Source organism: Herpailurus yagouaroundi, unplaced genomic scaffold (assembly GCF_014898765.1).
Source record: "Herpailurus yagouaroundi ecotype Mexico unplaced genomic scaffold, PumYag 77, whole genome shotgun sequence".
Lineage (NCBI taxonomy): Eukaryota > Metazoa > Chordata > Mammalia > Carnivora > Felidae > Herpailurus > Herpailurus yagouaroundi.
In genome coordinates this window covers 24,564,032-24,590,769 of record NW_024412388.1, presented here as the reverse complement: position 1 = coordinate 24,590,769, position 26,738 = coordinate 24,564,032, and the positions used below count along the sequence as shown (strand labels likewise).

The window sequence follows — 26,738 nt, the reverse complement described above, 5'->3', positions numbered from 1 at the left end:
TGGGGTGCCTGGGTGGCTCAGTCAGTTAAGTCTCCAACTTTGGCTCAGGTCATGATCTCACGGTTTGTGAGTTCGCCTCTGCGTCTGGCTCTGCGTTGACAACTCAGCGCCTGGAGCCTCCTTTGGATTCTGTGCCTCTCTCTCTCTCTGCCCCTCCCCCACTCACACTCTGTCTCTCTCTCTCTCTCTCTCAAAAATAAATAAACATAAAAAAAAACCTTTTAATAAAATAAAAAGTAGGAAGGTGATCAACTGTGTCAAGTAAGATGCTAATGGTCCAAATAAGAATTGAAAATTGGCCATGGCTCTTAACATCTTAAAAAAAGTTAGGTCAACTTATTGTGGGGAGGCAAAAACCTGACTGAAGTGAATTCAAGAGAGATTGGGAAGAGAGGGGAGTTGAAGACAGCGCGGGTGGGCAAGTCTTAGAGGAGTTTTGCTGTAAAGGGAATTAGGGAATGGGTGTCGGGTCAAGAGAGGGTTGATATTTATTTCCATGCTTTTAATGTGGGAGAAATACCATGTATGACGACAGGAACAATCATGTAAAGAGAAAAAACGGAATGGCTGGTGGGGGAATTACTAAAGCTACGCCCCTAAACAGACAAGAGGCCATGGGATTTGACAGGTAGCAGATCCAGAAAGTTTGTCTCTGTCCCCCTTTCACAAGTCAATCCACATTCAGCTCCAGTTCAAAAAGTTCTGATTTGGGCTATCAAAAGTTGAGATAGGTGAATGTGTGTCTATCTCCCTAATATCCTCAGAGCCCCTCGAGAAGCCTCATGGAAGTTAACTGTGATGAAATTTTCTCCACACACCTGCAGACCCTAGCCCAGGGCTCCGCTCTGCGCTTGTTGGATTAGCCCGAAGAGACCCCAAGCAGCTGTTACGCGGCTTGTTTCATAAAGGGGGGTGGTCCTAGACCTGAGCTCTAGGATCCAGACTTTCGAGCTCCAGCCCCACTCCCTCCCTTTCTCCGCTCCGCTCCCGCGCCTTCGCGGTCCGGCTAGAGGGACGAACGTGGCCCTTAGCAGCCACCGTATCCGATGTACGCTGATTAAAGAGTAGTTGTTGTAGGGGGGTAGGGCTACCGCTGGGGAGTGGACCCTGAGAACCGAACTGAGTGAGGATTGGGCCAAGAGTCCAGAGGCGGAGTTGAAGGGCGAATTGTAGACGGACACTGGACGGGGCTCAAGGAGGCGGGGCCCAGTAGTGGACCGGAGCGGAGATTGGGCTGGGGGCGGTGTCAGCGCGAGGATTGGGCCGAGCGCTCCGGGGCGGTGCCTGAGGGGGCGGTGCCGTGTCGGAAGTCAGAGGTCAGTAAATAGTGGTGATGTCATGCGGGCAAGATGGCGGAAGGGTGAGCCCGTCATCCTGCTCTCCGGCGTTGGGGCCTGAATTCTCTGAGGGCCGGGGTGCTGGGCCAGGGTCCCCGTGGGGAGCAGGAGGCCAGCGCGCGAGTGGACGGAACTGAAAAGGCGGGGTGGAGTCGCAGTGTGAGGGGGGTGGGGAAGCGGTCTGCCAAGTCTCGGCCCGCGGACCACATCTCAGGGGGAAACTGAGACCCGATCGTTGCGCGGGCAAGAGTCGCACCGCAGGGCCGCCAGATGTGTCTGTCTTCCACAGGGAGGACGTGGGATGGTGGCGGAGCTGGCTGCAGCAGAGCTACCAGGCAGTCAAGGAGAAGGTAAGCCGGGCCGGCGCCCTTCCTCCGGCAGGGCCTCGCTCCGCCTCACTGCAACCAGGTCCGAGCGGCCCCGCCCGACCTACGTGGGCGCCAGGCCTTCGAGATGAGGCCCACCGAGCTCTACTGTTATACCTTATCGGTGTAAGGGAGGACTGACCCCGACTCAGGCCAGTGTGACAGTCGCCACGGTGAAATACATGTTGGTTTAAAGGCTGGCGCGACCCTTTTGTAGGAATCCATAGGAAGAGCAGTTTATTCCAGCTCAGGAAATTCACAGCTTCGTAGAAGAGAGAACGTTTGATCTAGGTCCTGAAGAAGAACTCTAGCGATAGAAACTTACTGCTCTAGTCATTCGGGTATTAGAATGGCACAGCCAGCACTCTGTGACAGGTCCTGAGGATAAGCTGCAATCCTGGGCCTCACGAAGCTCAGTCTGGCAGGGAGGCAGCAATCCCTGTGGGATGAGTGAGGCTCTGCTCTACCACTGGACAATGCTGTTGTGTGTTTCTGTTCCCTTCCGTGCTAGTTTGTCAAAGCGGGCCCCAGTGAATTGTGGAAAAAAGTTAATTACCGTTTACCTCAGGGAATTGGGGTGAGTCCTGCTTCAGGGCAGACTCGGGGAGGCTTTCTGAGGCTTTCTGATCTCGGTTAAATCAGTCCTCTACTCTGGGAGCATTTTAATACCTCCTTTAGCCTATGCAGTCCTGGACAGCCTCTCAGCTACAGCCTAGCAAATCTAAGAATGCCCTGAGTTGTTTACGTTGTTGATAAGCACGAGGAGAATTTCACAAAGAAGTTTAATTGAAGAGACCTCAAAGAAGGTCACTTCCATTGAGCGATCTCTTGGAAGGAGAGTCTGACGTTCATTCAGCAGGTGTGCGAGGGGCTCCTGTGTGTTTCTCTCAAGGCTGGTCTTACCATAACTCATGAAAAATAGATAGTTGGTTAGCTTTCTATCTTCGTTCTTGGGGAACTCCCAGCTTGAAGCAGGGGTGTGGACGTTGTTTCTGCCTTTGACAGTTACCCCATTCAGAAAGAGGACTTAATCTCCCTCTCAGCTGCTTACTGTTAGACCAAGTTGAGCAAGTTATTTAACCTTTCTAGGCCTCAGTTCCTCATCTGCAAAATGGGAGTACTGATTATACCTACCTGATAGTATTGTAAGGATTGAGTGATAATGTGTAAAGCACCAAGGACAATGCTTAGCACACAGTAAATAGTATATAAGCTGGAGTTATTTTTATTAAGTCCTGAGGAGGGTGATGGGGAAATCCCTTAAACACCACCCATCCATTTTTACTTCCTTTTTTTTTTTTTTTTTCTTGGTCTTGCAGTGCTTTCCTGGCCTTGCCTCCTTCCCCCTTCCCATCCTGGCTCCATCTGGACCACTCAATTCCCAGGACCCTCAGTTCCCTTGCACCCCTTAGCGTACTGCCCTGGAGACAACAGTTTGAGATGGTGCTATAATCTACCTTCCTGTGCGCCTTACCTCATCCTATAGTGTACGTGTGTGCTTGCATTTACCCACAGACAGTGATAGAGAAAGTCATATTGCTCTTTGGCCCAACCACAGATTCACCAACCTTACTCAGGCCTGAGCAACACCCAGCAAGCTTTTCCAGTCTCTGATAGGCTTTTCTTCCCCCTTGCCTTCAGAAACTTTCCCCAGACCTAACTCTTCCTCAAGTCCACTGTTCAGCTGCTTCTTCTTTTACCTCTGGGAGACAACCTCACCTCCTACTGTTTATAATTTGAGATCAACAGCGTGATCTCTCATGACTCCGTCCCCATCCCTGCAGCTACCACATACAAGCTTATCTGTAAACACACTCAGCTTCACCTACCGCTCGCCAAATCCAGTGGGTGGTTTTCAGCCCTTATCTTCCTGGACCATTCTGCTGCATTTGACACTAGTGATCACTCCCTCTTTCTTGAAACTCTACTCCTTTGGCTTTGTGGCATGCTTCTCTCTCAATTCTCCACATCTCCAGGCTTTTCTTTCCCGACTGTCTCATGACTTCCCCTTCCTGCGCCTTAAAAGTGTAGTGTTTGAGGGGTCTTGTCCTCCGCTCACTGCTCTGTTCACTCTACAAACGCTTCCTGGGTGACCTCCTCCATTTCCATGATGGAGTGACTCCTAGTCCTTTACTCTGAACTTTAGTGTTTGAGAATAGCTGCTGATGGACAACTATCCAGATACGCCACACATGCTACAGGACCGAAATCATTGTCATCACCCTCTCTCTAAGCGGGCTTCCCCTTTGGCATTTTCTCCCTCAGCTGGCAGCCCTGCATCCACCCAGGCACCTAGTTTAGCAGCCAGTGGCCCTTCCTTGACTCTTTTTTGCCCTCAGTCAACACATCCATTTAATCACCAAATCTACCTTTTTTGACTAATATTTCTTGAACCAGTCCCATCCTTTCATCCTGACCAGCACTGTCCTTATTCATATTCTGTTTTCTTTTCTGGACTATTGCAGCAGCAGCAGCCTCCTGACTGGTTTTCCTCTGTCTTCTATTCTTGTCACTTTTGGACCCGTCCATGGCACTCCATGCCAGTGACTGGAGTGACCTGTGAAAAAGGCAAAGCTCATCATGTCCCACCTCCTTCAAACCCTTGATGGCTCCCCATTACCCTCAGGGCTGACCAGGCCCTCCATAGTTGCCCCTGGCAACCTCTCCAGCTTTATTCGAAACCAGTTTTGCTTTACCTTTTATGTTCGTTAGGACTGAAATGCACATGGGCTTCGGTAAGCCCTATGCCCTACTATGCCCCAGGCAGGCTTCCTTTGCTGATTCCTGCTCATTCTTTAGGGCTAAGTCCAGGCTTCCCTTCACCAAGTCTTTCCAACTTCCTGATAACACACTGGTCACCACTCTGCCCTTGTGTATCAATACTGTTATATGAACATTTTGCCAGTAGACTACGGTCTTCTTGAGGGCAGGCACCGTGTCTGTTCATATTTGTCCCCTCAGAGCTCACAGTCTAGTGACAGCCATTTATCAAATAATCATGCTAATGGCTATTTAATTAAAATTGCTCTGGTACATGTAAATTTAACAAGCAAATTTAAGCACCTACTCTATGCCGCGTTCTGTGTCACATACTGGGAAAGCATCAGTAAACAAAAAACATGGGTTCTGTGCTCAGGGAACTCAGTTTATCCAGGAAGCTAGACTTGGAACTGGTAATCATAATCTACAGTATGACAAACGTTAGAGAACATTCAGGTGCCCTGGGAACATGAAGCAGGGACCCAACCTAATCTGAGGTGGCATTAGGGAAGCTTCTCCAGGGAAGTGACATTTAAACATAGATCTGAAGGAGAAACCAGAGTTAACCAGTTGAAAGGGTTTATTTGTTGTGTTTTTTTCACTTATTTGTTTGGAAGAGTTAGAACCATATGTTCTAATACCATGAAGGTAAGGAAGATGCTAGAGCATCTGAGAAACTTGCAGAAAGCCAACTAGAGCTCAGTGAGGAACGCAGTGGTAGAGGATGAGGGCCAGAGATGAGATTATATGGGCCTTGTAAGTGAAGGGAAAGATGGTGTACTTGCTCATAGGACACTATGGGCACTGTAGAATGTAAAGCAGGGGCAACCTGGTCTGCTCTGACTTCCAAAGCTCCCAGCAGTGTCACAAGGAGAAGGCAGTAGAGGTATCTGATACAACCTGCGAGGAGTCCGTTCGACAGAGCAGGCTGGCCTGGACCAGGATGGAGAATGGCAGAGTGGATGGAGATAGAGAATAAATGGCCCCTCCACTCCAATTAGAGTCCTGAGTCTGAAAGGGAGACATGATTCCCACTCCCAGAGAAGCTTCTTGCTGATAGATGAGACTACCCCATTTCATCCCAGGCTGATGAAAACCAGAAAAAAGTCACCAGAACCCTCAAAAATGCAAAAAAAAAAAAAAAAAAAAAATTCAGGTGACTCTCCATGTGCAAAATGAGGGGGCTTGCCAGGGGAGTACAGAGGTAGTTTGGGAAGGTACCCCAGAGTGGGTAAGGATGAAACAAAGCAGGGCAAGACTCAGACCAGGGCCGAGGGCCTGCTCTCTCAAACCTGGTCTGAGTGCAGGGTGAGCAGCAGGTCAGTCTGACAGAAGCAAATATTCATTCTGCCCGAAGGATCTCTATGGATGAATAGAACCCTAGAATGGTAGAAGCAAGACTTCGGAGGCAATCCAATCCAGTATTTCTCTCAACACCCCCTTTGTGGAATGTAAAAACCACACACCTTTTTTCTGGTATTAAATTGCCAAGAATCGCTCATAAACGCTTTCTCAACTATTACTGTCACTAGTACAACATGTTTATTTAGTTTTTCAGACAAATAATTTCACATACTGCCTCATATTTCAACTGAACTTCCCTGTAATAAAAAATAAATAAAAATAGAAACACTTTCCCTTGATTAAAAAAAATCACACACCTTTTCTTCAGGTTACTTGAAATTTGAAACAAATGTCATGACTTAAAGGATTTCAGAGCAATGCATCGGAGTCTGTTTCGTTTCCGGACTGTGTGCACCCCCTTCCCCAGTCTGCTCTTGAACCACCGATTTAGTGTACCTCCCTCAGGAGAAAACTGAAACTAGATGAGAGTTACTTGTGGCCACAGAGCTTATAAAGGTCAGGGCTGGGTCTCATCCCGATTCTCAGAGCTGCAGGGAGTCCCTCTGTACTCTCTGCTGTTCGGTAATCCCAGGTCATGGGATTGGGACAGGCAATCATTGTTTCTGTGCTGAGGCTTCCCATGTCACTTGAGGTTTCCATGTGTCTGTCTGGGATAGAAGCAGCCCCGGGAACAGGAACAAAGGGTAGTGGAGCCAGCTGGCTCTGTCATCCCTCTCTTGTCTTCCCCGTAGTCCTCCGAAGCCTTGGAGTTCATGAAGCGAGACCTGACAGAGTTCACCCAGGTGGTCCAGCATGACACAGCCTGCACCATTGCAGCCACAGCCAGTGTGGTCAAGGAGAAGCTAGCTGTGAGTACTCCCTTCACGCTCTGAGTGACTGTCCTTCACAGCCTGATACCCCAACCTTTCTGCTATTAAGTGATTGTTTTTCCCCCATAGGCTCCCACTTTGAAAGAATTATGTCTGTCAAGCAAACAAGCTATATAGAATAAGTATTAATAAGCTCTCCCATTTCTGTATTGTTTTAGCAAATGTTTTCCTTCTGGCAAAGTCATTCACTGTAGACAGTTTAGAAAATACACGTAAGTAAAAGAAAAAGAAAGACCTAGTTCCATCTCCCAGAGGTAACGACTGTTAATATTTGGGGAGTATGTTCCTCGTTCTTTTTCACTTTGTCCACTTTCTTTTTCAAAACCGGAATCAACTGAATATCACAGTTTATAACCTACTTTCTGGCTTAATCATTGCAAACCTCATTCTCCAGCATCATAAATGGCTTGTTATTTTGTTCTGTAGGTTTAACCAGTTCCTAGTTTCCTATTTCATTTTTTTCTGGTACTGGATAAACAGAGCTACAGTAAACATTCTGATTGCTAAATCTTTGCCCTTCATGTTTTCTTTATAATAAAATACTAGAAGGGATCATACGGTGAGTACAGTTGTAGGCCTTTTAATATTTATTGCAAAACTACCCTCCAGAAAGGTTGTGCCAACTTCTATTCTTACGGGCCCTGTTTTTATTAATCAAAGATGTGTGGCAGAATCTTTTTGTGAGATAGGATTTAGATTCTAAAGTGAGTGTGAAAAGTGAAAATAGTGTATGGTTGGCTATCCCTGCAAAGCTCAAGCTTCCGATGAAGTATAATATATAGGTTTTGCATGAACAGTTTCTCCTTTAGTATTGGGGAAATTGTACTTTCTTCATCTGATCTCCAGCTGAATCAGTTGCCTTGAGATTAGAAGCCATGTTATGAAAAACATGTTTTGGAGTTCTTTTAGCCAACCTTAATTTTGTTGACTCCTCTTGTAAAATACTGTCTGCGGGCTAATCACAGCTACTCATGAGCATGAGCAGGAGTGACAGATAGTAATCCTGCTGAACTGCTAGGGTCCAGCCAGCAGCAGAGACACCACTCATTTTTTCCATTTATTTATTCCTTTTTAAAATTTTATTTTTATTTTTTTTAAAGTTTACTTTGAAAGAGAGCACAAGTGAGGGAGGAACAGAGAGAGAGAATCCCAAGCAGGATCTGCACTGTCAGCACAGAGCTCAATGTGGGGCTTGAACTCACAAACTGTGAGATCATGACCTGAGCTGAAATCAAGAGTTGGACGCTTAACTGACTGAGCCACCCCAGCGCCTCTTTTTCTTTTCTTTCCTTTTCTTTCCTTTTCTCTTCTTTCCTTTCCTTTCCTTTTCTTTTCTTTTCTTTTCTTTTCTTTTCTTTTCTTTTCTCTTTCTTTGTTTCTTTTTTCTCTTTCTTTTTCTTTTCTTTCTCTCTCTTTCTCTTTCTCTCTTTCTCTTTCTTTCTTTTCTTTCTCTCTCTCTCTTTCTCTCTCTTTCTCTCTCTCTCTCTTTCTTTCTTTAGTGTTTATTTATTTTTGAGAGAGACATCCAGCAAGCAGGGGAGGGGCAGAGAGAGAGTGGGAGAGAGAGAATCTCAACCAGGCTCCTCACTGTCAGTTCAGAGCCTGATGTGGGGCTCCATCTCAGGAACCGTGACATCATGACCTGAGCCAAAATCAACAGTCGGTCGCTTAACCAACTCAGCCACCCAGGTGGCTATTTATTCCTTTTTTTTCATTTGACAAATATGATTGTATATCTGTGCTAGCATGTGCCAGGCATGCTGATAGATTCCGGGTGTAAAATGCTTGGATAGCCTAATCAGGAGTAAATGCTATGGTTTCCACGAGGTTTTTAGAGCCTGGCCCTGTCAGCATCCTATTTCTGCTTGTTTAAGGATATCCCGGCCAGTGTGGCTCAAGCTTGGTGTCTCACTTGCCCCTTCTAGACAATGCATACGTTGGCCCTCAGCTGGTCCCAGGTTTGCGTCTAGGCAAGGATATGTGTTCTTATCCTGCCCATATGTCCCCGGTCTTTCATAGAGAATGTTCTACTTCCTGAGCAACAATGATGATGACATTGTGATATTACAGTACTGCTAGTTAGTAGATGTTTGTTTTATGCCAGGCTTGTACATGCCTGATCTTTTTTATTTTTCACAGCAGCCCTCTGAAGGAAGTCTGTTTGTCCTAATTTTACAGATCAGGAAGCTGACTCAGAGGGGGCTAGGTCTCCAAAACTAGTACCTTTCCCACCACTCCACCCATAGGTCCCCTTCCCCACAGAGTGTGTACAGCATGCATCCTATCCTGCCCATTTTTTAAAATGTTTATTTATTTATTTTGAGAGAAAGAGCAAGTGAGCATGAGCAGCAGAGGGGCAAGAGAGAGGGAGACACAGAGTCCCAAGCAGGCTCTTTGCTGTCAGCGCAGAGCCCACCTCAGGACTCGGTCCCACGCACTGAAAGATCGTGACCTGAGCCGAAATCCAGGGTCGGATGCTCAACCAACTGAGCCATCCGAGCATCCCCTCTCCTGCCAGTTTTTGATCACTATGACTAGCCTTGAAATTTTGATGAAACAGCCAGTCAGGGAGTTCTGCTCTGACTGTATAGGCCTACTAGGGTCCTGTTCCTCACCCTCTTCTGGTGTCTGGGGACCCTAGCTACTTCTGTCCTTCTCCAACCTCAGAGATGGGGTAAGAGGCCATGAGCACTTCCCTGGTCCCTACACAGGGATGCTTTACCCCTGATGCTTCCTTTGCCCCTGACGCTTTACCCCTCAGTAGCCCAAACTCTAACTTGCAGCCTGCTCCTGGGCCACTTGTTTCCTCTTCCGCTTCTCTCTGCAGACTGAAGGCTCCTCGGGGGCAACAGAGAAGATGAAGAAGGGGTTGTCTGACTTCCTAGGGGTGATCTCCGACACCTTCGCTCCCTCACCAGACAAGACCATAGACTGCGACGTCATCACCCTGATGGGCACACCCTCTGGCACAGCTGAGCCCTATGATGGCACCAAGGTATTCATTAGCAGCCTCCCCTGCAGGTGCCTAACAGCACTAGATGCCATCTTCCAATGTGCACTCATAAAAGCAGTATGTATTCAGGCCAGAAAATAAGTATATGTGTATAACTATACTGGAGAATAGTACTAATCAAGAAGATAATTATCGCTAAATCCATAATCCCATCACTGAAAGAGAACCACTTATTTCTTGTTTGGCTATAACCTTTCATTTCTTTTTGTTTACAAACATTGGTAAAGATAGTTTGAACTCTTTCTTTTTAACAAAAAAAGCACTTTATACATCGAATTTTATAACCTGCTGTAAAAACATATATAAAAAATATCAGCATCTTTCTTACCATCCTTTTAATTATTTACATTCTTGCAAGTGAACAGAGCATAATTATTCCAGTCATTTCTGTAGTGCTGCTCTTGGGGAGTCCTTTCAGCTTTCAGCCTTGATAAGGAATGCTGTACAGGTATGATCTTCTCCCCGTTTGGGTTAAGGCTGATTTCCAGTGGGAATCCACGTATGGGGGGAGGATGTCTTCAAAGCACTTAGATCAACAACAGTGGTAGCGTATTTCTTCCACATTTTATCTTCTCACATTACTTCTTCACGGTTCACGGAGTGTTTTCTCCTAAATTCATAGCGTGATGTCACAGCAGGTTGGCATTGAATTTCCTTTCCAAACCTACTGATTTGTCAAGCATATCTGCCAGCACTAGTATCAATACCACCACTTAGTGGACATTTGAGTGGGAGTGTGAAATTTCCTAAATTGTAGGATTTTAAATTCTAACAGCTGTAAGTCACCAAAGCCACTTGCTGAAGCTCTAACGGAGACAGCTGGCCTTTGCTCCACGTAACATTGAGGAGGGGAGGTGGGGTCTTCTGTTGACCAGCTAAAGTTTGCCACTCCTGTGGCCTTACCAGGAACATGGCAGATAATTCACTCGGCAGACTGGCTATGGAATTAAGAAATTCTTGGGGCGCCTGGGTGGCTCAGTCGGTTGAGCGTCCGACTTTGGCTCGGGACCTGGTCTCACGGTTCGTGAGTTCGAGCCCCGTGTCATGCTCTGTGCTGACGGCTCAGAGCCTGGAGCCTGCTTCCTATCCTGTGTCTTCTTCCTCTCTCTCTGCCCCTCCCCCACTCGTGCTCTGTCTTTCTCTGCCTCTCAAAAATAAAGAAATGTAATAAAAAAAAAAAAAGAAAGAAGTTCTTGATGAATGCTTTTAATTTGGGGAGATACATTATTTCAAATTTTGCCCATGAATTTGGACTTTATTAGTGTATTTGCACTAATGTTTTTCAGGTTTCACACAATTCAAAAGCGTTTTATACATACAAGCTTATAGCCTGCTTACACTGTATCTTAATTCCCCAGGTGGAATACTAGGGGAGACCATTTTTCCAGGAGCCTCAGTTTTTCACTCCTAGCCCAGTATTCCCCTTTCTAGCCATGGGCAAGCTGACAGGTGCCCTGTGGGGTCTGGCAGCCAGCAGGGGAGAGGCTGGGTTGAGGCTGATTTCCGAATGGGAATAAATGTACAGGGGAATGATCAGTCTCTGAGCACCTAAATCAACAACAATGGTAGACTATGCTGTCAGAGAGGGGGTGCTTTCTCCACCTAGCACTCCAGAATTTCTGTTCTTTATTTCTTACAGGCTCGCCTCTACAGCCTGCAGTCAGACCCGGCAACCTACTGCAATGAACCAGATGGTGAGGGGGTAGCGGTGAGGGGGAGGCTTGCAGGGAAGGGAGACCACGGGAATCTGGGATGAGCACCCTGTTGGTCTCTACTAGCAGTGGCCCAGCACCTCCTGTGTGGAGAGACCAGAGTGGGACTAGAGTGTACCTTATGTGTGGTAGGATGGGTTGACAGTCCCTTTTCCTCCCTGAACCCAGACTGTGTTCATCTCTGCAGTCTGCAGAGACTTTGCTCCGCTCCCTCATTCTTAGCTCAGGCTCCATCCCAGCCCTGCTGCCCTGCCTGCCTTCTCTTTGGCGCTTGTTTGCCAAGCCCCTCTCATGCAGCAAGCCCCAAGCTGGGAACTGGAGCTCAGAAATTAGTCAAACCCTCACCCCAGTGCAGACCTCCAGGAACCTGCTGTTAAGAAAGAGAGACAGGAAACAATGAATAAAGCAAGGATAGCAGAGGTAGAGTGACTGTTTCCACAGAAAGGTGGGGGCAGTAGGAACCCAGAAGGGAAGCACCCGGTGCAACCTGGGGAACCTAGGATGTGACACTTACGTTGAGTTTTTAAGGATAAATTAGAAGTAAACTAGTTTGGGGGCTCCTGGCTGGCTGAGTTGGTGGAGGTTGCCACGCTTGATCTCAGGGTTATGAGTTCGAGCCCCACATTGGGCGTGGAGCCTACTTTAAAAAGAAAAACAAGTAGACTAATTTTGTTTTTAGCAGTGGGGGAAGGTGTTCAAGCATGGCAGTAGGACATTTTAAGGTCCTGCATTTGAGAAGTCTAGATTAAGGGGTGCATGTGAGGGAGGGATGGCAGTGAGAGCTGCTGGTGGGGGCCGGACTGGAAGGGCTTTGGGTGCCAGACCATGCAGTTTGAATTTTTGTCCTAAAAGGCTCAAAGTAGTGGTTCTTAACTTTTTGTTTAGTCACAAAGGCCTTTAAAAATCTGTTGAAAATGACAGGCCCTCTCTTCACAAAATTTTATTTATTTATTTACTTACTTAGAGAGAAAGAGCACAAGCAGGGGAGAGGGGCAGAAGGGGGGGGGGAGGGAGAGAGAGAGAGAGAGAGAGAGAGAATCCCAAACAAGTTCTCCATTCAGTGCAGAGCCTGGGCTCGATCCCATGACCCGAACTGAAAGCAAGAGTCGGACGCTTAACCAACTGAGCTGCCCAGGCACCCCTCTCCACAAAATTTTATAATGCCATATGGGAGGTCTTTGACCCTCTGTGAAGCCCATGCTTGGACCCTAGCTTAAAAAGCCCTCCCTCCAGGGGAACCTGGCTGGCCCAGTCAGTGAAGCAAATGACTCTTGATCTCACGGTCGTGAGTGCGAGCCCCACATTGGGTATAGAGTTTACTTAATAAAAATAATAATAAAAAATTAAAAATAAATAAAAAGCCCTCCCTAGAGAACTACTGAAGGGTTTTGAAGCCTGAGGTGATCAGATTTTATTTTGTTTTATTTTATTTATTTTATTTTATTTTATTTGTTTTATTTTATTTTATTTTATTTTATTTTATTTTATTTTATTTTATTTTATTTATTTTGTAAAAGAGCCATCAAGCATAGAGAAAGATGGGCAGACTGGGTAGGAGGCTTGGCAGGAATCCCCACGTCAGAGGTAAGTCCAGAACCCAGGGAGTAGCAGGTGGAATGAAGAATGAGGTGTGGAAGACACCGAGGAGGTGGAACCCAGGGCGATCAGATAAAGGAGGAGTCCAGGACAGCACCCAGGGTTCTGGTGGATAACTAGGTGGGACAGTTTAGGGATGGAAGAAAATGAGCACACGCTGCATTTGCTGCACCTGAGCTGATAGAAGTTTCCAGAGGACACCTGGACCCCTGGCTCTGGAGCCCAGAAGGGTAGCCTGGGCTGCAAAGACAGATTGAGGAGTTGTTGGGGGAGGGAGAGGTTAAAACTTGTGGCTTAGTAGAGGTTATCTTAGGAGAAAATAGAGAATGGGAAGACATAAGGAGAGGAAACAAGAGGAGCCACTGAAGACTCACATGGAACAACTGGAAAGGTGGGAGGGGAATCATAGAAGCCTGAGAAGCCGGAAGAGAAGAGGGCGTCACGAGGACGACAGTGGCTCCCAGGGTCAGAAGCCGGACTGGTCACATGAGAGAGGGCAGAGAAGTAGCCTTTATTTTTGTTTTTTAAGTTTGTTTATTTTTGAGAGAGAAAGTGTGTGTGTGCATGCAGGAGTGGGGAGGAAAGAGGGAGAGAAAAAATCTCAAGCAGGCCCCATGCTGTCAGCATGGAGCCTGACAGGGGGCTAAATCCCACAAACTGTGAGGTCATGACCTGAACCAAAATCAAGAGTCAGGCGTTCAACTGACTGAGCCAGCCAGGTGCCCCAGGAAGTAGCCTTTAGACTGGCAACATGGGGGTCCCTGGGGACCTGAGAACAGTTTCGGAGAGGAGGGCGTTCAGTAGCCAAGTGCAATGGGCTAAAAAGCAAGCAGCATGAGAACATGCAGATTAGTAGCCCGTTCTAGAGATCACTTAAATGCTATGCCGTGATACCAGTGGGGCCTACCCACCCCTTCACCCTTCCCGACCCCCCACCTTTGGCCAAATGGCTTTGAAAAAAAACCTTAAGCTTTCCTCACTGTCCATGTCCAGGCTTAGATATGTTTTCTGTAGGCCCGGTGTTCTTTCTCCAGACCCAAAAAACTGACCATCAGTGTCTGTCCCTCTGCAGGGCCCCCGGAATTGTTTGACGCCTGGCTTTCCCAGTTCTGCTTGGAGGAGAAGAAGGGGGAGATCTCAGAGCTCCTTGTAGGCAGCCCCTCCATCCGGGCCCTCTACACCAAGATGGTGAGGGCTCAGCTGGCAGGACTTTACCCAGCTTCAGCTTCAGGTGTCAGGAGGTGGGAGGCACATATCTAGCTAGAGTCACTGCAGTTACCTGGCCCAGAGAGCAGTCTGAGACCCTCTAGAGCCAGACCAGCCAGGTCCTGAGCCAAGACTCTATATGGGCAAAGCTGATTCGCCAGGCTTCTGGCAATCGGGAAAAGTGGAAGGGCCAGCAAAACCTGATGGGAATTCTTTTCTCTCTCCTTGGCCAAGCTAGGCCAGGAAAGTGGGTCTGGGGATGGAAGGGTGTTAAGTGCTCTGAGGAAAACCGCTCAGCCACGGAGCCACATCTGAAATCCAGAGCAGCTGGGAGCAGGCTGATAAGGCTGGGGACACAGACCGTACACAACCATTCCCAAAGTCTCATCTCCACTGTCCCCTCCCTCCAGGTCCCAGCAGCTGTTTCCCATTCAGAATTCTGGCATCGGTATTTCTATAAAGTCCATCAACTAGAGCAGGTATGCTGGCCTGGCCTGGGGAGGTCCACTCAGCCCTTGGGGAAGTAGACTGGATTTTGTTGAGGGAAGAAGGGGCACAGGGTACCAAGAGTTCTGGGGTCAGGGCCAGGGTCTGGGGAGAGTGAGCCCTGACTGCTTCTGGCCATCTCCCCCACACTCAGGAGCAGGCCCGGAGGGATGCCCTGAAGCAACGGGCAGAACAGAGCATCTCTGAAGAGCCTGGCTGGGAGGAGGAAGAAGGTAAGAGATATTGAAAGGTGATGGGCAAGTAACAGGTCCTGTGCTGCCTGTAGGGACCATCTGGCCATCTCTGAACACCGGAGAGACCTGGCATGCAGGGAAGCGTAGGGCATGTATACGGTCCTTGTCCATGCTGAGGATAGGCTGAACTAAAAAGGAAAAGTTTGCCTGGGCTGGCGGAATCCCCGGTTTAGGCAAGGAAATCACATGTGTCAGTAGCAACAGATTCCCCTGCCAGCCTATGGGCCAGCCACTTCACAGTCACCTAGGAGGCTCATCAGAATTCAAGATTCCCTTCCCCCCATTCTAAATGAGACTCTGGGGATGTGGCCAAAGTTGTACTTTAAAAAAATTTGGGGGGTGGGGGCACCTGGGTGGCTCCGTCAGTTAAATACCGACTTCGGCTCAGGTCATGATCTCACGGTTCGTGAGTTTGAGCCCCGTGTTGGACTCTGTGCTGATAGCTCAGAGCCTGGAGCCTGCTTCAGATTCTGTGTCTCCCTCTCTCTCTGCCCCTTCTCCACTCGTGCCCTCTCTCTCTCCGTCTCTCAAAAATAAATAAACATTAAATTTTTAAAAAAATTTTTGATGTTTATTTTTGAGAGAGAGAGAGGAAGAGAACGTGAGTGGGGGAGGGGCAGAGAAGGGGAGGGGACAGAGGATCCAAAGTGGGCTCCATGCTGACAGCAGAGAGCCTGACACAGGGCTGGAACTCATGAACTGTGAGATCATGACCCTAAGCCGAAGTCAGATTCTTAACAGGCTGAGCCACCCAGGTGCCCCCAGACTTGCATTTTTGACGAGCTCCCCTGGTAATGGTTCGTGCCTAGCCAGGTTTGGGAACCACTCGCTTGAGAGCTCAGCCTCCTCTACCTGGTAGCTCAACTTTGGATAGTATGTTGGAGCCACCTGTATGCTATTAACACATTTATCAAGTGGGGGTAAGTTAAAAGTTCAGTGTCTTGCCCGAGATCACACGCTGAGGATAGAGCAGAGCCCAGCCTGAACCCAGAACTGACTGTCAAGTCTTAGCTTTCGAATCTATAATACCGTCTTGGGCTGTGCTGCCAGAAGCTGAGTGTCCACAAGACATATGCTAGGCCTCAGCGTAGGAGAGACTTTGACCAGCAGGAAGTGTCTGCAGAGGAACCGTGATGGGGAAAGGGTGAGGAAACTGGCACCCTTTAGTCTTGATCGGAGTAAGCTTTGGTGCGAACCTGAGAGCTCTTCAGAGCTCCAAGGTTGTCTTGGGGCTGACCAGGGTACGTAGCCCTCTTTCCTGTTCTCTCTCAACAGAGGAGCTTGTGAGCGACTCACCCACCTCTGCAAAAGAGGCAAAGGCTCCTGTGGCCAAAACCTCCACATCCCCTGAAGGAGGACCTGGCCCCCTGAGCCCCTGTGAAGAGAATCTGATGACTCCGGCCGAGCCTCCAACAGAGGTGACTCCCTCAGAGAGCAGTGAGAGCATCTCCCCCGTGACCCAGATCGCCAAACCTGCCACTGCAGCTGAGGCACCCGTGTTGCCCAAGGACCTGTCCCAGAAGCTGCTAGAGGCATCTTTGGAGGAACAGGGCCTGGCTGTGGATGTGGGTGAGACTGGACCCCCGCCCCCAGCTCGGTTCAAGCCCCACACCCCTGCTGGCCGCCCCAGTGGCCCAGAGCCTAGGCCTCCAGCCAGAGTAGAGACTCTGAGGGAGGAGATACTCACAGACTTACGGGTGTTTGAGCTGAACTCGGACAGTGGGAAGTCTACGCCCTCTAACAATGGAAAGAAAGGTAAGTCGAGGCCAAAATCCCAGGGAGCAGGGGGGAGGGGGACAAGCAAGAGTTGTTACCCCATAAGGCAGACTTGTCTCTTTAGGATCCCAGAAGCATTTGTGGTGCCAGTTTCCTCACCCTTTCATTTGTGATACTGATGATGGTGACAGCTGCTATCTGTTGAGTATTTATTACCTTATTTCATCCAAGGTGTACATATGCTCTGAAATAAGAGTGCATCTTACAATCGTTGGAGTCTTAGGTCCAACAGAATAAGGTTTATGCCATGTCCTGGGCTTAGTGTGTTATATTGCATTTAATTTCTCATTTCATCTCACAGCCCAGTCAGGTCGGTATTATTGCCTTCTTTTATAGATGAAGAAAACGAGGCTCAGAAATGTTAAGTAACTTGCTCAAATTCACGTGGCCAGGAAGTGGCAGGCCCAGATTCAGGCCCAGGTCTCTGACTCAGAGCCTATGCCCGTAACTACCACACTGTCCGTTTGGACAATTAAGCTTTACCCTGGGTTGGAAATCCCTGTGTCATTGATTGTCAGGGGTCCTCACCCTTTTTGACCTCAGGAAAGTCATTTAGCCTCCTAAGCTTATCCCATTATTAGGAGCACGAAATCCACGTGTTTTTTAAACACATACAGTTTAAAAAAGAATTAAATGAATCCTCATGAACTTGCTGTGACCCAGCTTAAGTTTTAAAGCTTTAGTTTCTTATCTGTATAGTGAAATTTGAGACTGGAGACTCTGAGTTTTTGTCAAAGGGGAACCTCTCTAATTCTGAGAAGGAAAGGACAGTAAGAGCTCTGGGGTTGACTGTTTTGCCACATCCAGAATCCCTCTTCAGAGATAGCTGATTGTCAGCAAGGCCTCTCCTGAAACACACACACAGTACCAGTCAGCCACGAAACTTGCCCAGCAGGTGAGCCCTGGCCTGCTGGTGCTGAGAGACTGGTTTGCTGCAGTGGAAGGGAAACTGGCCCCACCACACCCCTCCCCTTGCTCCCTAATGGAAACCACAGGGTTTCCAGTTTCCAACACAATGCTTTCCTTCTGGCTCTGATTCAGTGAGGTCATCCATTGAGCTCCTACCTACTCTTTATGAGACACTGAGGAGGGAGGGGCAAAAGCTTCAGTCTTTATGATGAAACATGAAGCTGTATGGGGCAGGCTTGATGCTGGAGGAGTTCAGAGAAAGAAGGAAGGCTCCAGGCATCAGTGGTTGGTTTACTGAGGAGACAGGCATTGTATAGGAGAGGTGAAGAGTTGAGGGCAGCTGCGGGGCTCAGGGGCCTACAAAGTCCAGATAGCAGAGGCCATGGGCAGGAGAAGTGGTGAGTAAAGCCCACTTCGCTGTATTATCTCCCAGGAGAGGGAGGAATAAGAAGGGTAGATGGGTTAACTCAGAAGCAGAACTTAAGAACTTAAAATCTTAGCCAAACTTGGAACGTTGGACTTGGTGCCATAAAGCGGCAGGGCGTGCTGCTCACATTAGATGCCTGACCTGTACGAAGAACCTCGCGTACAGAGGCTAAGGGCTCAGGCTCTGGGGTTTGGACAGTTCTGGGCTCAAATCCCAATCTTGCTCCTAAGCCATGTGACTTCAGAAAAGTTACTGATCTTCTCTAAGCCCCATTTATTCCTCTACAAATTGGGGTAATTGTTTCACAATAGGTCCTCAATCAGGGAAGAAATATGAGTAGAGCCCTGCTTTGGGGAAATGATGATGATAAAATGTACTATCTCTGAGCACTTTCTATATGTCTGTATCACTCTGTGCTAACACTGGATATCCATATCACTTAGTCCTCACAGAAGCCCAAGAGAGGTCTGTGTGATTTCCCACCCCTTTTTCCCTCCCCTTTTTTTTTTTTACTGGTAGGAAACTTGAGATCAACCACCCACTCACTAAGTATTTAGAAAAGCATGAAAAAGTACTTTGGGAAAGTGGAAGAGTAGATGAGGGACCCAACAGGTGGTATGGAGTTGCTGGCTGGGTGGTACTAAGGGCCCGTTTGAGATAGCAGTCATGAATTTTAAGAGACACCAGTCAGCACTGGTGTACTGTTGTCCAGCTATAGTCAGTAGCTAGGTGCAGGCATAGAATAGATGGGGAGCTGGATTTAACCAGGGTTCAAGTTTAGCTGGGGGAAATCGGTAGAGGAAAAGAAGAAAGTCCACAAGTATATGCAAAAAAGTGATCAGAATTGTGGCTCATGGAATTGGAGCTGGGAAAGGGAAGGAGAGACAGTGAAACAGTTGGATTAAAGAGCCATAGGCTCCAGGGCACCTGGGTGGCTCAGTCGGTTAAGTGTCCGACTTTGGCTCACTCAGGTCATGATCTCATGGCCTGTGAGTTTGAGCCCGATATTGAGCCCCACATTGGGCTCTGTGCTGACAGCTCAGAGCCTAGAGCCTGCTTCCAATTCTCTGTCTCCCTCTCTCTCTCTGCCCCTCCCCCCTCACACTCTGTTCCTCTCTCTCCTTCAAAAATAAATATAAAAAAAAATTTTTGTTTTATTAAAAAAAAATACTGTAGGCTCCATTGGGAATTGGGCTGTGGGAGAGCAGGGTCAGAAAAATGAGTGGTGGGTTGAAATGGGACAAAATGAGATTACGGGGGAGCTGTGGCATAAGCTCTTCATTGCTCTGCTCTGCTGCCTCTGACACTCGGGGGTTTGCAGGAGGGCTGGGTTATCGCTGCCGAAGACCCACCACAAGCAGTCACTTAGTCGGGAGAAGATGGGGCCTTGGACTGACAGGAGGACAGTGGGAACAGAGTAGAGAGAGTGAATCTTAAAAAGAAATAATGAAGGCTTGGAGACGGTGAGTGACTCCGTTTTTCTCTTAGGTCTACATCTTAGATGACGTAAGAGAGGCTTGGTCTCTGGACACAGCAGAGTCTCTTGGGGTAGGCTAGCCACACAGTCTCCCACAGTCCAGGGGCAGTGGGGCAATCGTTGTCCTTGCAGAGCTACTTCCCACCTGCATTTTGACCCAAGAGCCATTTAATCTAAGAGCCTGGACTTACCCTGCTCAGGTTCCCTCAGCAGGAGGAGGGGAAGGAGAGACTGAGACAGGCCTATGGCCTGCAAACCAGAAGGTGCCCTGGGCTGAAGGCCCCACTTCACCAATGACTGACTTGAGAGTGGCTTTTGCCTCCATTTCTTCTCTGGGGAAGCAGAGATCCAATTAAACAGAAGAAAATGAGCTAGTTAGTATTCACCTGAAAACTCCCCTTTCTTAAAAAAACAACAGACAAACTCCATCAGGAAATCTTAAATTGTTTTGGCATAGCTCAGTTCTCCGCCACATGCACAGTGTAATGGAGATGTTAGTACTCTTGTGTGAGAGGACAAGATGGTGGGAGGAGGCACATGGCAGAGACAGCCCTGGTTCTCATCTCTGCCACTCAAAGCCTTCATTTCGTCATCTGAAAACTGGGACTGTTAATACCCACCTCAGAGGGTGGGTGTGAGGTGCTCCAAAACTGTAAGCTGGTACTCTGTTTTCCACCCCTGGAAGGACTGCCCTAACATTTAAAGCCTGAAAAAGAGGGCAACCTGAGGTTAGGGAAAGCGGTCATGGCCATGGCCACACCTCTGAAATGAGGAATCAGCCATAACTCACAGGAAGCCAACACTGACAGCCAGCCAGGTGTGTGCCACCAAAATGTCCTGAAGGCATAGAGAGACTTGGATGCGGAGTCCGAAGAACCTGGTCTTGGTTGCCAGTCTGCCCTGGCTAGCCGTGGGACCACGTGCAAAATTACTGAACTCTGAGACCGTGCCTTTAACGGCCCCCATTTGTTAAATCCCCACTATGTGTATGTGTGTTACGTGCACTTCACATTGACACTTCTAATCTTAACACTGTTGGATCTCAAACTGCAGGCCCAGGCCTACAAAGAATCACCCGGGTATCTATTTATAATGCAGAGTTCTGGGCCACCACTTAGACGTTCAGAATCTGAATGAGGGGGAAGGGGAGGCAGGTATCTGCATAATAAGCTCCTCCTGTGGTTCTCTGCAAAGAGGGTGGTTTTATCCTTGTTTTATAAATAGACTGAAGCCCAAAATAACTTACCCAAGACTACACAATAGATAAAAAAAAAAAGTAAAGATTCCATCCAGGTCTACAGGGCTCCAGAGACCCAGGATGCTTGTGGCTAGGAAGTGAGAACAGAGCAAGACCCCTTATAAGGAGCACAGGGGCAGGGCTTAGGGGAGGTCTCAGAGCCTGGGTGCCTGGTGAGGAGCAAGCTGTACAAGAAACAAGGACGTGTTTACAGGTCGTGCCATTGGGAGATCAGGGACCTACTTTTTTAAAATATGCTTTTAATAGACAAAAAAAGTTACAAAGTAGTATGTGTTCATTATAGAAAAAAAAAAAATACCAAGAAAATTACCCCATGACCTCATCACCTAGAGGTAACTATTGTTAGTATTTTTGTGGGTATTTTACACATCTTTTCTCTGTGTACAAGCATCTGTGAGCATATTTTTTTTAATGCTTATTTATTTTTGAGAGAGGGAGAGAGAGAGCATGAGTGGGGGAGGGGCAGAGGAGAGAGAGAGAGAGAGAGAGAAAGACACAGAATCCGAAGCAGGCTCCAGGTTCTGAGCTGTCAGCACAGAGCCCAATGCAGGGCTCGAACCCACGAACCGCGAGATCATGACCTGAGCTGAAGTCGGATGCTCAACCGAGTCACCCCAGGTGCCCCTTTGAGCATATTTTTTTAATGGACTTATGATACATATACTTTTTTTCTGCATATTCTTTTTTAAAAAACTCTTTGTAGTTTTCTTCTTAGTAATAACCTTCACATGGACATTTTTTTATGTTCCCTCTAAGAAGTCCTACCCAAATAACGAATGTTTAGAGCAGTGACTGCTAACCTTAGCAGGCATCAGAATCACCCAGAGCAGGGATGAGTAGAATTTTTCTGTATAGGGCCAGATCACAAATATTTTAGGCTTTTGGGGCATACAGTCTGTTAGAACTACTCAGCTCTGCTGTTGTAGCAGGAAAGCAGCCATAGGCGATATGTAAACAAATGGCAAGGGCTGTGTTCCAAAGCTGAATTTCCAAAAACAGGCAGTAGGCTGGATTTGGTCCATGGGCCGTAGTTTGCCAACCCTGGTTTAGAAGAGAGTCCATGAATATCTGTTGGGTGCAAACTCTGTATTCTAGGCACTGGGCATACCTAAGAAAGGAAAACAAAGAACCCTGCCCTCAGGGAGCTCACATTCTAGTTCCTCTATTATTGACAATAAGCATATTAAGTCTAATGATGTAATATGTTTGAAAGTGATAAATGCAATGGAAAAAAGAATAAAGAGAGCAGAGTGCAGAAGTGGGTTGCAGTTTAAAGCGGGATGGTCAGGGCAGGCCACATTTAGATGGTAGGATTTGAGCAAAGGCGTGAAGGAGGTGAGGAAATTGGCCTGTGGATGTCTGAGGAGAGAGTTCTAAGTACAAGGAACAGCCCATGCGAAGGCCCTAAAGCAGGAATGTGTCTGGTGTGTTTCAGGAGTAGCGAGGTCAGTGTAGGTAGCGTGGAGTGAGTGAAGAGGAAGAGGTTCATTGTTTATGTCTTCTAGAAGATTTCTGTGGCTCCTGGGAGCCTCTGGGCCAAAGTGCTTCTTCACTATTTAGTAACTTACTTTTCCTCACTTAATAGTTTTAGATTATTTTGCCATGCATATAAGTGCTCTACAGCCTAACATTTAAAAGCCACATAATGTTCCATCATGTGACTATACCATTTATTTACTTTTGTAATTCCCTGTCAGTGGACTCTCAGGTTTGTTTGTTTGTTTGTTTGTTTGTTTGTTAGATGTTTTTATTTATTTTTGAGAGAGAGACAGAGCATGAGTGGGGAAGGGGCAGAGAGAGAGAGAGAGAGGGAGACACAGAATCAGAAGCAGGCTGCAGGCTCTGAGATGTCAGCACAGAGCCCGATGCCGGGCTCGAACCCGCAAACCGTGAGATCATGACGCAAGCCGAAGTCGGACGCTTAACCGACTGAGCCACCCTGGTGCCCCAGGTTTTTTTAAATTTTCATCACTATAACCGCACTACAGTGAACATCCCTTTGGCTAAATCTTTTACTGAATCCAAGATTTTTCCTTAGAATGGATTCCTAAAAGTGGAATCACTGAGCCAGAGTGACAACAGAATGTGAGAGCTTTGATGTATATTTGCCAGGCCCTTTTGAAGAGTGCCATAACCCCCAGCTACAACCTGCTCATACATTCCCCTTCCCACCTTTGACACTGTGGATCATGGTTCCAGGCTCAAGCACGGACATCAGTGAGGACTGGGAGAAGGACTTTGACTTGGACATGACTGAAGAAGAAGTACAGATGGCACTCTCCAAAGTGGATGCCTCTGGGGAGGTGAGTGGGCCTGGCTGGCCACAGGGAAGCAAGCCCAATGATCCCAGTGTTTGAGGACTCCTCCCATCAAGTGCAACTGTCCCCTCAGGGTGGATCCCTGTTCCTGAGATGGCAGCTTCAGGCCCTGAATGGTTTCCGTCAGCAGGCTCTGTTTCCCCTCAGTTCCAGGGTAGATGGTGAGAGAGTACCTGACATTAGCTCTGCATCAGAGTCACCTGAGGAACTACTAAAAAGTGTAGACTCCAAACCCTGCCCCAGATCTTCTGATTCATGGTTCCCAGGGATGGGACCTGAACAGATAGATTCCTGGCCTTGGAGACAAAAGATAGTGTGATCTAGGGCGAGTCACTTAACCTGAGCCTCTGTTTTCCCATCGAAAACAGAATTGATCTTAGAAGCACATAAGCTGTGAGAGGTAATGCATGTAGACATGTTAGGCATCGTGCCTGGGACATGCGAGCTCTCAGTGAATGTTACTGAAGCCACCACAAAACCCAGTCCAGTTAGAAGCTCAGAGGTCTTATTACTCTAACTCTTCATTACCTGCCAAAATCAAGAAGGAGTCATTTTTGAATGAAAGGCAGGGAAAAAAGCTCTCACAGCTAAGTGGCAAGAGTGAGGCTCCAGCCCAGACATATAACATTCAAGTCAGTGTTACTCCCACTGTTACACAAGAATCACATGATTTCTTCTATCATGTAACTCATAAACCTGCTGTAAAGAGATAAACAGATTAGAAAGATAGGCAGGGCCTCGTTTTTCATATGGAAAACTGAAGCCTGGGGAGAGGTAGAGACCTACCCATGAGTACTTTGCTTCTATGACCTCACTATACCCAGGGTAGAGAAGGCCCATGATCCCCTATCATGTCACAGGGGCTTAATGCCTTCTGGGTCTTTGCGACCCTCTGTAAAACCTGGCCACCATATACCCAGGCAGTCATTCTACAACCCATCATACCGGGGATCAGCTGACAGCAGGCCGATAGAAAGTTCCCTGGAGAGACTTCAGCTGAAGTTAGGGCACTGGAGCCCCTGATGAAGACCCTGTGAGCACCTGCAGTACAGTGCCACCTTGCTTCTGATCACGGGGCCACTCTCAAGTTTTCCTTAAGGGATTGACTGAGTTGGTTCCTGGAAGCAGGATGTCCCCTCCCAGTGTCCAGTGTTGGCTGATGGAAGCATTTCCTTTGGGTCTGGAATGATCAGAGCAGCAGCCCCACCACTCGGACACAGGGCAGCTCTGCTCCCAGACGTGTTCCTTAAGACAGTGGTTCACTCTCCTTGGGGGCAAGGTGTGGCCCAAGGGGTGGGGGGCAGGGTGTGCAGGGAGTTGGGGGAGGATGTTTAGGGGAGGGCTGTCTGGAAATGGGGGCAGCAAGGGGAGGCTGGGTCCGGGCTTGACTCAGAGGAGTAAATATGTCTTTGTGCTCTCCGTTATCCCCTCCTGTCTGCAGCTGGAAGATGTAGAGTGGGAGGACTGGGAATGAGGGGCCAGAGCGTGCAGCTCCCCTGCCCACAGAACCTCCCACCCCCTCGCTCACCTCAGCCCAGCCCTGGAAGACACTGACTGAGAATGTCCCCCCAATGGCTTCTGTCAACCAGACCTCTGGGTGGCTCTTTACTGGTCTTTTGGGCCTCTGCTTACATCTGGGAAGGGGCTCACTGAATCCAAACCAGGAACTCTGACTTGTGCCAACCATAGGATGACTCAAAGGGGAGGAGCCCTACCCCCCTCACCAGAAGAGCCTACATTTCTCTGCTGAACGCCCACTGTTCTTGGGGACTCTTGCTGGGAAGTCCCAAGGGGTAACTCTAGCCCTTCTATCTGTGCAGGACCTAAGCACCAGTCTCTTGGAGGAAGCTGAGAGAACACTCTGTCCACCCAAAAGTAGGCAAGGAGGGCCATCCCACCTGTCCTAGCTAGACAGGGATGGCAAGCACATTTTGGTTCCTATCCCAGTGAGTGAGAGGCATTCGTCTCTGGGAAATTTGCCTCTCTTGGGAATCTCCCCTTCCCAGGCATTTTCCATTCCCAGAAAGGTTCCTTGTGGTTCCAAATCTAGAGACCAAACCCCAAGTTCCCACCTCTTCCCTTTCGTCCAGCCCAGGCTGGTATGTCCCCAATGCCTCTCCCAGGGCTTCTTCATGTCAGATGCACCCAAGTCCTTAGCCCAGCTGTGCCACCTGCAAGAGTCTGCTCTTGCATTTCTTCCCCTCCCCAAGAAGGGAGGGGGTCACTTCAGGCCCTTCTGTGCATTGCCTGGCGGGATACCTTGTCCAACCAGCTACCCACCTCGACCCCCCTGTAGCTTAGGACACAAGCCAGCTACCGGCGGTACAGAGCAGCGATCAAAGCTGAGTCCTTACAACTCTGGTAAGCCCAACTTCTCCACCTCAGCCCTTCTGCTGCTTGAAGGGATATGCTGGGGGTGAACTTCTTGAGACTCTTACCAGGCTTCTGCAAAAGCTCTTCTTCCTGAAGACAGACCCGGTCTTTGTGGCTCTCACCCTTTGCTCTGATAAAGCTATTCCTCTCTTGGAGGACTGAGGGGCTGCAGGAATCCCTGGAGACCCTGGTGCTTCATGATGCTGCTCTGGTGATTCTTGTACATTATCTGGTGTATTCACCAATGATTTAAAGGGATTGTGGTCAGGTACGCCAAGAGAGTGGTGGTCAGTTCCACTTGAAACCTTCAGTGAGGGGGGTGGGATGGAGAGAATCTTTTTTTTTTTTTTTTTTTTTGATGGGATGGGGTTTTTCTCTTTGTAATTATTTCTTTAGTTTAATTAACTGTTTGGTTGTTTGTGCAATATTATATATTTTAAATTATAATGCATCTCCCCAGAGTATTTTGTAGCCAGGGAAAGAAAAAAGGAAAACAAAAAAAAAAAAAGATTCTAACAGCTGTTAGTTTTGTAATTAAAAAAGAAAGAAAAAAGAACTTTGTCCTGAACCTTTTCCAGACTTGCCGTTAACAGCATTAAAGAGATTCAACAGAAGCTGGAAGGTGTCTGGGGGTCCGTTCTTGTCCCCAACAGCAGTTGCCCTGGAGCCGGGGCGGGATGAACACAGTGCGCAGGGTGGCTTTCTGCTTGGAGCCCGGGGATGGTGGAAGTTGGGGGGAAGTCTGGGTCCTGAGGAAACCCCTGGTCCTCATCTCAGGCAGCTTAGACTTTGGGATGAGGCAGGGATAGGGCTCCCAACAGGCCTCTTACCAAGACAAGGAGTCAAGAGACCACTTCTGCATTCCCAACGCTTCTGCTTTTATTCGGAAAGGAAGTTGCAGCAACAGTGGTTCCAGCTGCTCTTGGTCATCTTTCTCCTCTCCTCCCCCTGTACATGTATGATTCTGGGGTCTGTTTTTTTGGGGTTTTTTTTGTTGTTGTTTTTTTTTTTTTTTTCAACGTTTATTTATTTTGGGGACAGAGAGAGACAGAGCATGAACGGGGGAGGGGCAGAGAGAGAGGGAGACACAGAATCGGAAACAGGCTCCAGGCTCTGAGCCATCAGCCCAGAGCCCGACGCGGGGCTCAAACTCACGGACCGCGAGATCGTGACCTGGCTGAAGTCGGACGCTTAACCAACTGCACCACCCAGGTGCCCTCTGGGGTCTGTTTTTAAT

The 26,738-nt window shown here is 48.1% G+C and overlaps 1 protein-coding gene across 3 annotated transcripts; it reads left to right on the top strand.

The window, feature by feature from the left end:
- The first annotated feature begins 1,011 nt into the window (after nt 1-1,011).
- BSDC1 (BSD domain containing 1) lies at nt 1,012-26,115 on the top strand. 3 transcript variants are annotated; one of them, XM_040467981.1, is made up of 11 exons: nt 1,012-1,048; nt 1,627-1,687; nt 6,559-6,675; nt 9,524-9,691; nt 11,349-11,403; nt 14,090-14,205; nt 14,634-14,702; nt 14,864-14,942; nt 16,239-16,718; nt 23,010-23,113; nt 24,570-26,115. In XM_040467981.1, coding segments are annotated over exons 1-11 (1,284 nt in total). In that variant the 5' UTR covers nt 1,012-1,046; the 3' UTR covers nt 24,603-26,115. The 3 variants fall into 3 exon arrangements, with proteins under 3 accessions (XP_040323915.1, XP_040323908.1, XP_040323919.1); XM_040467974.1 differs by lacking the exon at nt 1,012-1,048 and adding an exon at nt 1,322-1,360; XM_040467985.1 differs by lacking the exons at nt 1,012-1,048; nt 14,634-14,702 and adding an exon at nt 1,322-1,360.
- The last annotated feature ends 623 nt before the right edge of the window (nt 26,116-26,738 follow it).

Excerpts from the sequence above, each read along its gene's own strand:
- BSDC1 (XM_040467974.1), top strand. Across the intron at positions 14,206-14,633 it reads GGGCCCTCTACACCAAGATG|GTCCCAGCAGCTGTTTCCCA; the intron begins GTGAGGGCTCAG and ends CCCTCCCTCCAG. Across the intron at positions 14,943-16,238 it reads TGGCTGGGAGGAGGAAGAAG|AGGAGCTTGTGAGCGACTCA; the intron begins GTAAGAGATATT and ends CTCTCTCAACAG.